The sequence below is a fragment of the Cannabis sativa genome, chromosome 2, assembly GCF_029168945.1.
Source record: "Cannabis sativa cultivar Pink pepper isolate KNU-18-1 chromosome 2, ASM2916894v1, whole genome shotgun sequence".
Classification (NCBI taxonomy): domain Eukaryota; kingdom Viridiplantae; phylum Streptophyta; class Magnoliopsida; order Rosales; family Cannabaceae; genus Cannabis; species Cannabis sativa.
The window spans coordinates 89381456-89394256 of NC_083602.1; the positions used below are offsets into that span (position 1 = coordinate 89381456).

The following is a 12801-nucleotide window of genomic DNA, read 5'->3' on the forward strand; positions in this document are numbered from 1 at the left end:
AATTTTTTCACCAAATCATACAATAAATCCATACAATACACTACACTCCAATTATAAAAATTAAGATTAATTATCATCAAGATTACCTGAAAAAAAAAATATATTAATAGATGCCACGTGGAGAGGAGAATCAGGAAATAAAATAGATAATATCTATCCCTTATCCAAGTAGAGATGCCACGTGTAAAATAAGGGTTGGAGAATGAGATATTAATCTAATCTGTTAATTGGGCCATTTTGAATACCCACCAAGAGTTTTAAGTCTCTGTTGGGCCCATTCTGAGTTTAGATTCCATTCTTAACCTTCTTCATTTCCTTTCCTTTGTTTCTTGACTGAATTGGCCACAAACCAAAGAAGAAGAAGAAGAAGAAGAAGAAGAAAATGGCAAGTCAAGCTTTGGTGTCTTCATCATCACTAACATCTTCAGTTGAGGCCACAAGACAAATATTGGGAAGCAGAGCAAACCAATCATCATCATCTTCTTCAAAAAGATCAGCTTCTTTTGTGGTCAAAGCTGCTTCTACTCCTCCAGTCAAGGTCAATAATTTTCTTTAATCTCTATTCTCATATCCATTTTTGAATTGTGAATTGAAATGAATGAACCTTTTTTTGTGTTGTGTTAATTGGTTTTCAGCAAGGAGCAGATAGACCATTGTGGTTTGCTTCCAAACAGAGCCTTTCTTACTTGGATGGAAGGTATATATAAATATTTATATATATTCATTCAATATTCATAAATTTATTTAATCAGTCTCAAATAGTTTAATTCTAATTAAGTGGGAAATGTTATTACAAATTGTATGAACAACCATATTATACATAACATATTAATTGTTACTTTGCTAGTTACCTCAATTTTATATTTAGACAAATATATCAAAAAATATTAGTTAAACACTGTAATAAAATTTTAGTAATTAAATAAATATTATTTTAGTGTGATTAAATCTATAAAAGAAATAAAGTTTTTAATTTTAATGACCAACCAGTCTTGCATACAATACAATCTTTTCTTTCTTCTTTTTGTTTTCTCTCTTCAAAGAATTTAGAAGAAATTACAAATTTTATGATTTTTTTATATATTTTGTACAAAAAAAATTATATTATAGGAAAATTAAAGAAAAAATTAAAAAATATGAAAAAATAAGTACGTAGACGAGTAATTACTAATTAGCTACCATAAGAAGGTAATAAGGTAACTTATGTTGTTTTTTTTTCTTCTATATATATATATATATTTTTTTTTTGAAATTAAACTCTTATTAACAACAACCAAGAGTTTAATACATATCAATAAGAAAAGAAGAATAATCTTTAATCTAAGCTAATTCACCATCCACCTTAAGTGCATGCACAACTAATTCATGAGAAACGAACATGAACTAGGGATGCCTTAGGAAAATTGGAAAGCAAACTAGCAAAAAGAAACAATAAAAACCTAGCTCATATCAAAAGAAAGAGTACTATTGAATAACATAAACCAAAGCTAAATAAATAGGCTCTACTTAACAAAGAGAAAGAACAACATGTAAAACCAATCCAGCACTATCATTAAGACTGAAGCTTCAGCTTGAATGACTAAGAAGTAACCAATAAATTCAGATCTTCTCCAATAAATTATTTTTTCTTTTTGTAAAATAATTTCCATAATAATTTTTTTTTTTGTTAAAAAGTCATATTTTTATACATGAAAATTCTTCAATAATTTAACGTATTTAGTTGAGGAAATTAAATGACATACCCATTTATTTTATTTGCTTTAGGGTTTTTATAAAAATATTAAATTTTAGAAAAAAACTTATAATTTTACTGTTACTTCGATTTTTTAACAAAATTATTATATTATTATAAAATAAACGTAAAATAATAAAACAGAACAATTAAAATCATGGTAGAACAGAACAACTAAAACAGAATAATTAAAAAATAAGTATAAAATAACAGTGAAAACTTAACAGTATTTTTGAAAAAAATTATGCTCCACACTAAAAATAAATAAAAAAGTTAGAAATTTCTGTGGTGTAAAAACTTCATTTGTTTTTGTTAAACAGCTTACCAGGTGACTTTGGGTTCGATCCATTGGGCCTATCAGACCCAGAAGGCACAGGTGGGTTCATCGAGCCCAGATGGCTAGCCTACGGTGAGGTCATCAACGGTCGTTTCGCCATGTTGGGAGCCGCTGGAGCCATAGCACCTGAGATATTCGGTAAGCTTGGTCTAATCCCAGAAGAAACAGCTCTCCCATGGTTCAAGACAGGTGTCATCCCACCAGCTGGTACATACAGCTATTGGGCCGACCCATACACACTTTTCGTTATGGAAATGGCACTAATGGGCTTTGCTGAGCACAGAAGGTTCCAAGATTGGTACAATCCTGGGTCCATGAGCAAACAATACTTTTTGGGCCTTGAAAAGTACCTTGGTGGATCTGATAACCCAGCTTACCCTGGTGGGCCTTTGTTTAACCCACTTGGGTTTGGAAAGGATGAGAAGTCCATGAAGGATTTGAAGCTTAAGGAGATTAAGAATGGAAGGTTGGCTATGTTGGCTATATTGGGCTATTTTATTCAAGGCCTTGTTACTGGTGTTGGGCCTTACCAGAACTTGTTGGATCATCTAGCTGACCCAGTCAACAACAATGTATTGACCAGTCTCAAATTTCATTAAGATCAATGGAAGATGTTGTATAATATTTTGAGTAGTAACATCATCACCTTTTGTTGCTATGGACAACGAAAACCCTTTTTTGGGGGATTTGTTTCCTTTCTTCATCTCATTGTTACATTATGTAAGAATCTTTTCTATTTTCCCTTTTCTTTATCTTTTGTAATTTTGTAAGAAATGACTTGTGAAGAAAAAAAAAACAATGAACTTAGTATATAGACATGCTCATATGCTAGCTCAAACCAGGAGTATGAAAATTAAAACTCTATTTTCAGCAATGTTAACTTTTTTTAAATTTAATAAAATTAAATAGCTATAACATACATGATAATGAAAAATTTCATTTCAGAAATAACTAAGGTACTAGCCAGCCTATTTGGATTGATCGTTGAAATATTATAATTTTTACATATTGAGCTTAAGGTAAAACAAAGGAGTTTTCAAATTGAAATTTCCCACGTTAAATTTTTTTTAAAAAAACTAACAGGTACCCTAGAATTATGTTAAGAATCAGAATTAAGAAAACTGAGACATGTAGTAAAAATAAAAATGAAAAACTAATATTCATTGTTTCGAGATAAAATTAATCACATGAGGTAACAGAAAGGGCTACTCGAAGGTCATTTGAGGTTCCACATATATACATTCGATATGTTTCTATTTCTTGTTGTTGATGCAATCCAGGAGTGTGGCTAGCATAGTGGTTACCTGTTAATCCGTCACGAATCGAAAATATTATCTCCCTGAGAATCGGTTCATGGCCATTGAGAAGATTGCCCATGCTTAAAACTTTTCTCCACGATTGGTTAGCTGTCGGATGTGTAAACATACTAGAAATTACTGCTCGTTCCCGCGCCCTTACTTGTTGCCTCTTGTCAAACTCCTTCAGCAAAGAACAAACGAATCATTAAGTATATTAGTGCAGTTATAATATTTGATTAAGTACTAAGCCAATGTTGAAAAATTTCTAGCTTAGCCAAAGTTTTACTAAGTTTTAAGCAAATTTACATGTTTCCTTATTAATATCCATCAGGCGCATAAGGCTTCAATCATGCTCTTAAACTTTTCTGACCGTTAAAATTTTTCAGTGAACTATTGAGATTGTTTAATTTAAAGAAATTTGTCCAATTTCATTCAATTTTACTGATTCAGTGATTGCTTATGTACTAAATCATGCTCTTCAGATTTGATGTCTGCCAAATCATACCCTTCAAACTTAAACATGTACCAAACCATACTCCCTAAACTTTCATCAATGTTAGACTTTCTTTATTAAAATTGGACAAAGATCTATAAATCCAACCATCTCAATAGTTCAAAGAAGAATTTTTAACGACCTTAAAAGTTCAAAGAGCATGATTTAGTACATGTCAAAGTTCAAGGGATAAAAATCTTAATTAGCCATAGAAATATATTACCTTTGGAACATTGTCTGAAGTGGAGCTCGTTCCCATTCTTGGAAGATAATAATTGTAGTAGTCCCGGAAGATGGCTTCAGAAAGTCGTGGTGCTTGCAAGAACTTGCGATGAAGAGAGGCTGCAAGGGTGAGTAACTTCTCAACATGTTGAAAAACACCAGAGAGTCGTCTAAGGTCCTCAAATGTCTCGCTTCCAGGAGATAAATCAATCACTGAAAACAATAAAATTGGCAACCACCATCATTATTTATTACCAACTACATGAGAAGCAACAGGCAAACACGAAAAGACAACAAAACCTTGTAAAGACTTCAAAACTGATGCAATGGTGAGGTAAAGTTGATCCATTTTGGTTTCCATCTCCTTCAAGCCTCCATAACTGGTCTGGTTTAATGTGTCTGCTGATGCTCTGAACGCAGTACAGATCATTTGCTCGAGTAACTGGTGAGGTCGTACAGTTTCAAGGTAATGAAGTATCTGCAGAATTTTAATGTGTCAATGAGAACTAAACCACATGTCAAGTACTAAAGAATAAAAGGTTAAATGTTTCAAAAGAAAACTTAACCTTTTCCCCTTCTCTATTAGGATCCAGAAGCGGCTTCTGCTCAGAAGCTGGTAAAGCAGGTGAATCATTCCATATGTTTCGCCACATATTTCCTTGCTCAGACATTCTCTTTGAAAGTCTTCCTCGAGGAGGCCAATCATCTTCTGCAGAACTTTTAGATGACTCGCCCTTCTCTACATTTTCCCAATCTCCAGGAGAGTGCCAACGAACAAAATCTTCGAAGACAGCATCTGGATTTGCTGCTTTAAATGCCGACATATCTGATTCAATTATTAAAAGCTTGTTAAATTATGTAAGTTGTCTTGTAGGAAGAAAGGTTAGTGTGAAATAACTAGTACTTAAGAAAGGAAGCACACTTTTAATGTTACAGAAAAACACAATTTTGAGAAGAAAAAATGTAGAAAAAAGTATTTAGTATGATTAAAAAATTTCATAATGCAATATCAACTGTTTAGAAAAAGAGTTTAAAAGCACTATGGAAAGGAACAGAATCATGTATCATTCAAGATATAAACTTGGCTGCAAAGAAAATACCAAGACAAAAAAGAAACAAAACTATAGGAAATAAAAACACGTGTTCTCATTGTTCTGTTTAACAACACACAATTCTACCGACTGATGGAATCGAAAGGAAATAGCTTATCACCTGATGATAAGATCTCCTTTTCCAACTGAGCAGAAAAGTCCTGCAACAGAAAAATAAAATGAGGTTCTTCTAAATTAACAAGCAAACACACATGATAACCCCTAGTTGAAGGAACATAAGTACACCATTCAAAGCAAAATATTCTTAGAAAAATAGAATTCTCTATGAAAAGTTCCAGTACATTCACAAATCAGTTTATATCCTTGAACTTTGTAAAAAAAAAAAAAATAGAAACAAACAACCAAGGATGTCAAACCCCAATGTATTGATCTTTTCTATGATCCACGAGCATGTAGATAAACAGCGTGTATGATAAATTGTATATGCTTACAAATGATTCGCTAAAAGCTTCAACAGCCTGGAGTCGTTCTTCATGCATGTCTTCTGTCATAAGTGGTGCCTCCTATATTGATTAAGAGTTTCAAGTCCTTAAAACTGCTTAGAGATAGAATGTGATAAGGTCGGCAAAGCATTATCAGAGGTAGACATTTATAGATACCTGTGTGTAGGGCACATGCATGCTCTGAAATGAGTTTAAAAGTTTCATGGACCCTGCCACGCCAGCAGAACCCCTCCGCAAATGGTCTTCCGGCTTCAAATCAGGAGACAATACAACACTTTCAGGCTCGTCAAATAATTTTCGTCCAATATCTTGTAAATCATTTGTTGTTGTTGAGCTGTTTAATAAACGAGTTATGTGTGACCAAATGAAATTGTGGAACCAAAAAAAAAATGCAAAACATACATACAAATTGCAAAGATTGCAAGCAAAAATTTATTGTTTTGTCCCGCACTTGTAGGTGCACACATGAAAGTTTTACACTATATTTTAGAATTTCTAAATCCTCATCTATATTCATTCAAATTCTGCAGAATGATGAAAACAGTCTAGAAGTACTTTTCAACGCCACCTTTGGTCACCACAAAAGGGGGAATCTAATAAACATGATGGTCATGACCCCAAATTCCCAATTGAAAAATCAGTTAAATATACTAATCATAGAGGAGGTTTATGACTTGTACACTTCCCTATTTATTGATCTTTCAACATGTAGATGAAGCATATCCTGACCAGACCATATTATTAAATTTCCAACATCAAAACCATGAATATACTTTCCTAATTACAGAATAATAATAATAATAATAATAATAAAAAATTAAAAATCCAGAGAATGAGTTAGCATTTATGAAGAATCCCACAGAGATCTCACTTGCATAGTTCACCTGTCACGTTTCCCATAAAAGTTTTCGGTGGGTGTATGCATAGTTGATGAGTCCTCCCCAGCTATACTGTTTGCCTGCATTTTTAGTTCATGTAGTATGCCACTGATGTTAAGAGGAAGTATGACATATGAAGAAAATCGTAATTAAGAGAAAAAGTCAAAGCAAAACAAAGCATCACAGTGACCACAACCTTGGGAGAAAGTTGATCATTGCTTCCAATACAATCTTGAAAATCTTCAGTCAATTCACGCTTTTTCTCAATGCATATTGCAAGCTAAATAAAAAGCAGAAAATTGAGAACTTTGCATTATTATTATTGTATATTATGCATTTACACACCTAAATATAATTAATTCTAAGGCCAATCATACATGTTCTCTAAAACTCCTACATAGAGTTCACTGCATTACCATTTGTAGCTTCTGGTTGATCAAACAAGTAGACAAGTCAATGGAACCCTCGACTGGCATTCGAGGCAATGATTGTAACTCTTCCCAACACCACCGAACTTCTCGAACAAATTCTACCCAGAGTACAGCAATAGCTGATTCACATAGATTAAAAACATATTGTCATTAAATTCTTCATTCCACATGTTACTAGAAGCAACCAAGGTGAATTCTACATGTTCTAGAAAAATTTCATTTTGGAAATAAGTTGTACAGTGATCTTCGATACATACCACGTATGTTGCAGTTGCCAAACCAAAGAGAATGTAAACAAAATTGTGCAAAAAGGGATTGGAGAGGTGCGCCTTTAATAAGTCGTGAAGTCTTATGCTCGCCATCAGTAAACTTTGGGAGCAATCCACCTGCAACAAGCCAAAATTTGCAGTACAAGATTAAAAAGTTGCATGAAAATTTGTAAAATCTCTTCAAGTGCTTCCTATCCAATGAAGCAGACCCTAGAATGAAGAAGCAAGAAAAACTACAACCGGACACCATAAAAAGCACCCACATGTCAAACAGATGGATTACTTGTGCTGTATTGTGTCTAAAAACATATATTTACAAGAGCACGTGTGAAATTACTGATAGAACTCAAATAATATTTGAAATTCCTCTCCTTATTACTCAAACCGCAGTACCCAAATCAGAGACTAAGTGTAGAACAATCACAAAAAACTATACAGTAGCTAATTCGAGATAGCCAACCTCGCCTTGTCCAAAAGACCCCTTTTCAATCTGAAAACAAACTATTTATACTCTACTAATCACCCTAACAACTAACTAATCAGTTATAATCCCACACAAACAGTCACAACCTAAGCACTACTAATTACAAGTCACGAAGCAACATAACTAAATTAGTTGTTAAGTAAGGGAGCCTATCAATTGCATAGACAGATGAATCGCTTCTGTTGTGTTATGTCTAAAAACATAATTTCACACAAGCAAGTGTGAAATTACTTACAAAATTATTTCTCTGTGCCAAAAGGATTTTCGGACCTAATTTAGATTATAAAACAAGCATACGTGATATTGTTTAAAGACTTGCTAAAGTTATAATATCAAACAATCATGCCCAAAAGACTGAATAATTCTGTCAAAAGAGAAACATAGGAAACAAAACAATAATAATAATATATACAGGCAGAAGAATACCCTCCGGAAATAGTTCTTTGAGCACACGATCAATAACCGTAGGTGGAGGAATAACACTTGAGGACCTCAAATTGTCAGAACCTGGGTTTTCAACTGTAGAAAATAGCACGAAAGAAAAATATAGAAATCAGGAGTAATCTCCAACTAAAACATACATCTACCAAATGCAGTTTAACATATTAGATAGGACATAAAGTTCTCCATAAATTAATTCAGACCTGAGACAAAATCTTCCATAAACTGAGCAGTGAAGGACATATCCAATGCATCAACTAATAGGCACAACTGCGAAGAAAAACCAACCCAATTTCCTTGGGAGCCATCATTTCTGTAGCAAAAACATTATCAAACTTTAAAAATATTTATATATTTATATATGGAACACTTCTTAATAGATATCACTCGTTGATGGTTATTAAAAAAACAAGGGGCTTTTTCATTTTTACACTTCAAAACAATTTTTTTTTTGCATTTTTATGGAATTCTACTTAGAAACCCCTATTGCAACTAGCGCTGCAACCTAAATTACAACAAAAGATCGTACAGAAACCCCTATTGCAACTAGCGCTGCAACCTAAATTGCAACAAAAAATCGTACAGAAACCCCTATTGCAACTAGGGCGCTGCAACCACTTTAGAAACCCAAACCGTAAATTTGAAAAAAAAGTTAAAAAAAAAGTATATGGGGTAGTTCCCCAAAAAATAGCTATAAACATAAAATTTAGAAATATTAAACCATTAAAAAAAATTGTCGGAATTAAACTATTAAATTTTAAGCCAATGGCCAATAATAAAAGAAATTTTGAGTTTCTATATTAAATTTAGCTACTTAAGAAAATTTAAAAAATTCTCTCTTTACACTATATAGAAATTATGTTTGTACCAAAAATATTTAACTCAAAGTCAACTTTTTGTATCCCTCAACCTATGGAACAACCCCAGACCATAAGGTGATATTTTTTTAATTAGATAGCAAAATTAAGCATAGAAACTCAAAGTTCCTAATAATACGCATTCATGAATAAATACTCATTAAGAGCGACCTATATATAATGCATCCTTCATACACATGCAAGGTTGAAAAGCATACAACATTATCACATTATCTTATTGATACTACTCAATTCTAGAAACAAGAATGATTTATTGCTAACAGCTTTTACAGTTTGATTTATTACTAACTTTTATAGTTCAGTTTACAAAAATTTAATCAATCAAAATTTGAAGAAACAACTTATCAAAATCATGCAATATTTCTGAAGGATGTGGCAAATTGTACATATGTCTAACCATATGAGCTAACCAAGAAAGAATAATGTCTATTTTTTAAATCATGGTAATTCTTTATAGACTAAGAAAGTGGCTTCTTACACATTTGGAGACAAAATTGGATATAAGATCCACTTCTCAGCTTCATGGGGTGAACAATTCTCGAGTTCAGCCATTTCCAGAGAGTTTTCAACCATCTTTTCTGACCACATGGCAACCAACTCAAATCCTGCAGGTGATCAACCAAAAAAGAGGGAAAAAATAGCCATATTATGAATTATGAAAAGCATTACATACGTCAACAATGAAAGAAAAGAAAATGAATTCACTGGCCCCTCGCATAAAAATAAAACAAATGAATATTGAAAATAATAAAATAGTATTGTACTCCATAATGATTGTTAAAGGGAAAGTGAGAGATAATGTCTTCAACAGGGAGTAAATACCATTTTGAATTATTTCAAAGAACATTGATATGACAAGCCTGATCCATGATCAAATTCCTTACATACTCTTAGCAATAATGTAGATCAATCTCCATCACAGGGAAAAAATGAATTCCATTATATTCTATCACCTTTTATGGGATCTTCTGCAGAATACCACTCACTCCACGGACAATTATCATCCCACTGTGTTCTGCTACGAGTATCACCGCGAGGACTAAACCCATCTTGAGTATCTTCAACATCCTTTTCTTGAACATCATTGTCATCTTCATCATTGGGAAGGGTTCTGTATGTTAGCTTCATCGTAAAATGGACTTTGAAAAGATGAACAGAAAAGTCCAATGTGGAGTAGGCCTTCAACATCAAATAAAAAAATTACTATAATTGGGAAAGAGGAGTGGGGACAGTAAACCAACACATGTTTTGGGAGCTTCTAAAATAACACTTCACATGTTTGCTGGAAATACATGGCAAGAAAAGAACTTCTAACAACACGAGTAAATAACATGACATAATATTCCTGTGAAAACTATTTAAACATTTCTAGGCTTGTAAGGAAACACAAACCTAGTTCGAAAGGAGATTACCAAGTTCTTACTTCTTACTTACTAGCCATGTCAATTGTAATTGTGTATGAGAATAAATTAATACAAGAGGACCAAAATAGGCACATTGGAAAAATGAACAGAATCATTACACATTACTCAGTGTACTAACCAAGAATGAAGTAAATAAACATGAATGTTAATGTGACTGTATAAAATGGAAACTTACAAATTTAGAAACAAACAACTCGTATAATCCTTCTAAATGCATAAGTTTTACTGGGACCTGACTGCCAATATGATCTGCCTCAAATCTTCTAGTAAATACAGTTCCCATGTTATGGATGCCAATATATGCTTTTCGAGAAGGAGCATGCACTGGCACAAATGCTGGCCATAAACTGCACAGAGAATCATATGAGAGGTCACAAATTACTAGAAATCAATAAATCAAATCAACCAGACAACCTATCAAGCATCAAAAGTTCACAAAGGCAATCCAACTCCTTTTGATGGTAAGGAAATATGAGTGTATGAAATGAACACTATTAGGGAACACTGTATTGTACAGATGCATTGTAGAGACAGTTGAGGCATGCATTCTCCCATGCTTTATTAAAATTTACACAGAAAATATTTACGAAAAAAAGGATCATACCTTGAACAATTAGATAAAGCAATTGCAACAGCACTCAGTAGCTTGCTAGCTTCGGGTGCATCAAGAACCACTCCACTTGCACTTTGAGGAGCAATTACCTGATTATGGATCAAGTGTGAAAACAGTGAAGGCACCATGAATAATAGACAAAGAGACAGAGAAATGTTAAAACAGAGTTAAGACATACCAAAAACTCCTTCACCCCAAAGCATAATTGTAGGTCATGTGACATGGAATCCCAGTTCATAGTTTTGACTGTAAAAGCAGTATAACACATTATTCTCCTTTACAAACCAATAATCAAATTACAAATCGTTAAATAATAATAATAATAATAATAATAATGAGTACCATCATTGTTGGAATGAAAGTAGAATTCCATGGAATAACTTTTCGTGAGATCCTTCAACTCAGATTTGACCCTAAATAAATCTTCAGAGGGCTCCAACTGAACTGCATTCTTTTTCTACAACAAATTAAAGTGCATAACAATCACATTGGGGCAAAATGAAATGTATGAAGTAAGATAACACAGTACTACTTCTTCAATAAAAACTCAAAATGCATTTGTTCATATGGTCTACTTGTCTAGTTTCCAAACCCTACCAAAAGATTTGTTCAAAAAAAAAACCTACCAAAAGATTCTTAGGACCGTCAGCCATCCACTGCCGACAAATTGCCTCTATATCAGATATAAACCTATTAAAGAAAACGAAATTATCCACCCAAATGTACAAATCCCAATATAGAAGTCCACACATAAACCTCAAAAACAAGCTCATATATATAAATTACGTGAGTAAGTGAGATGAAGACTTACCTTTCCCATGAAGAGGCAAGAGTGAAATCATCAAAATGCTCAACCTGGAGAGATTTCAATTATAGCGTAAACAATCAGTGTTAGTTAGTAAAAACTGAATTTGAGTTTAAAATAGAATAAAAAGATTAATAGAGAAGGAAGGAACCTCTTCTTCATGATCTTCATCTTCACCATCAGATTCAATTTTGCTAGAGGAAGAAGCCATGAACGATCTGATAAAGTAGAAGGTCGATGAAAATGTTATTATAACTTATATATATTTAAGAGATTTACGTATTTATCGAAATAATATTTAATGTGGTTTGTAGTAGTCTCTCTAATTGATTATGTTTTGTAAAAGTTAGTGTATTGCACTTTTCAATTTTGATGAATGATAAAATAGATTTTGTATTTTTTAAAATAGTATAAATAAGATAGTGAATTGATTTTTGTTAAAATAAATCTTAATAATGATGCTATCTAACTTAGAGTTGTTATAATAAAAGTAGTTAAATTTTCGTATTAAATATTATCATCAAATTAGTTATATTAACATAAATTGTCAAAAATTAAGCTCAAACTCCTATTTATAATATTTTGAAAAATACAGAGTCAATTTTATCATTTAATAAAATAGATAGTCTAATCTATAAATTTTATAAAACATATGGTTCAAAATGATATTTACTTTGATTTTGTTATGAATAAACTTTTACACTAAAATCAGAATGTGAATCTCGAGATGAATACACACTTTGAGCGATGATTTTATGAAATTTATATTTTGCACTACAAAAATTTCTTTAAAGTGTGTAAAAGAACTTTGATAGTTTCATAATTTTATTATCATCCCTCAATTTTACATATTCTTTGCACTTGGATTGAGTGAGGCAGGTTGAGGTTATTTCAACAACCCAACCCAATTAGATCGATAAAATTTTAATCCATTCACATTT

General features: G+C 32.4%; 2 protein-coding genes across 2 annotated transcripts; one reads left to right on the plus strand and one right to left on the minus strand.

Annotated features, from left to right (window-relative positions):
- Positions 1-243: 243 nt before the first annotated feature.
- LOC115720381 (chlorophyll a-b binding protein 8, chloroplastic) lies at positions 244-2907 on the plus strand. Its single transcript, XM_030649534.2, has 3 exons — positions 244-538; positions 636-697; positions 2053-2907. Exons 1-3 carry the CDS (start codon positions 383-385, stop codon positions 2666-2668), a joined length of 834 nt encoding a protein of 277 aa, XP_030505394.1. The 5' UTR covers positions 244-382; the 3' UTR covers positions 2669-2907.
- LOC115720380 (uncharacterized) lies at positions 2051-12174 on the minus strand. Its single transcript, XM_030649533.2, has 22 exons — positions 12012-12174; positions 11867-11910; positions 11682-11745; positions 11398-11512; positions 11234-11301; positions 11047-11144; positions 10618-10789; positions 9972-10197; positions 9497-9623; positions 8344-8453; positions 8126-8218; positions 7204-7332; positions 6932-7065; positions 6712-6795; positions 6522-6595; positions 5794-5971; positions 5626-5697; positions 5295-5334; positions 4649-4908; positions 4383-4560; positions 4084-4295; positions 2051-3548 (listed from the first exon to the last, which is right to left on the minus strand). Exons 1-22 carry the CDS (start codon positions 12069-12071, stop codon positions 3249-3251), a joined length of 2838 nt encoding a protein of 945 aa, XP_030505393.2. The 5' UTR covers positions 12072-12174; the 3' UTR covers positions 2051-3248.
- Positions 12175-12801: the final 627 nt, after the last annotated feature.

What these genes read in the sequence shown, in the direction of transcription:
- LOC115720381 (XM_030649534.2), top strand. Translation starts at nt 383, where the DNA reads ATGGCAAGTCAAGCTTTGGTGTCTTCATCATCACTAACATCTTCAGTT. An exon ending in CTTCTACTCCTCCAGTCAAG is followed by an intron (nt 539 to 635) that starts GTCAATAATTTT and finishes ATTGGTTTTCAG; the next exon opens with CAAGGAGCAGATAGACCATT. An exon ending in CTTTCTTACTTGGATGGAAG is followed by an intron (nt 698 to 2,052) that starts GTATATATAAAT and finishes TTTGTTAAACAG; the next exon opens with CTTACCAGGTGACTTTGGGT.
- LOC115720380 (XM_030649533.2), bottom strand. Translation starts at nt 12,071, where the DNA reads ATGGCTTCTTCCTCTAGCAAAATTGAATCTGATGGTGAAGATGAAGAT. An exon ending in CCAATTTTGTCTCCAAATGT is followed by an intron (nt 8,454 to 9,496) that starts GTAAGAAGCCAC and finishes TTTTTGCTACAG; the next exon opens with AAATGATGGCTCCCAAGGAA. An exon ending in CAAAGAACTATTTCCGGAGG is followed by an intron (nt 7,333 to 8,125) that starts GTATTCTTCTGC and finishes GGCTTGTTGCAG; the next exon opens with GTGGATTGCTCCCAAAGTTT.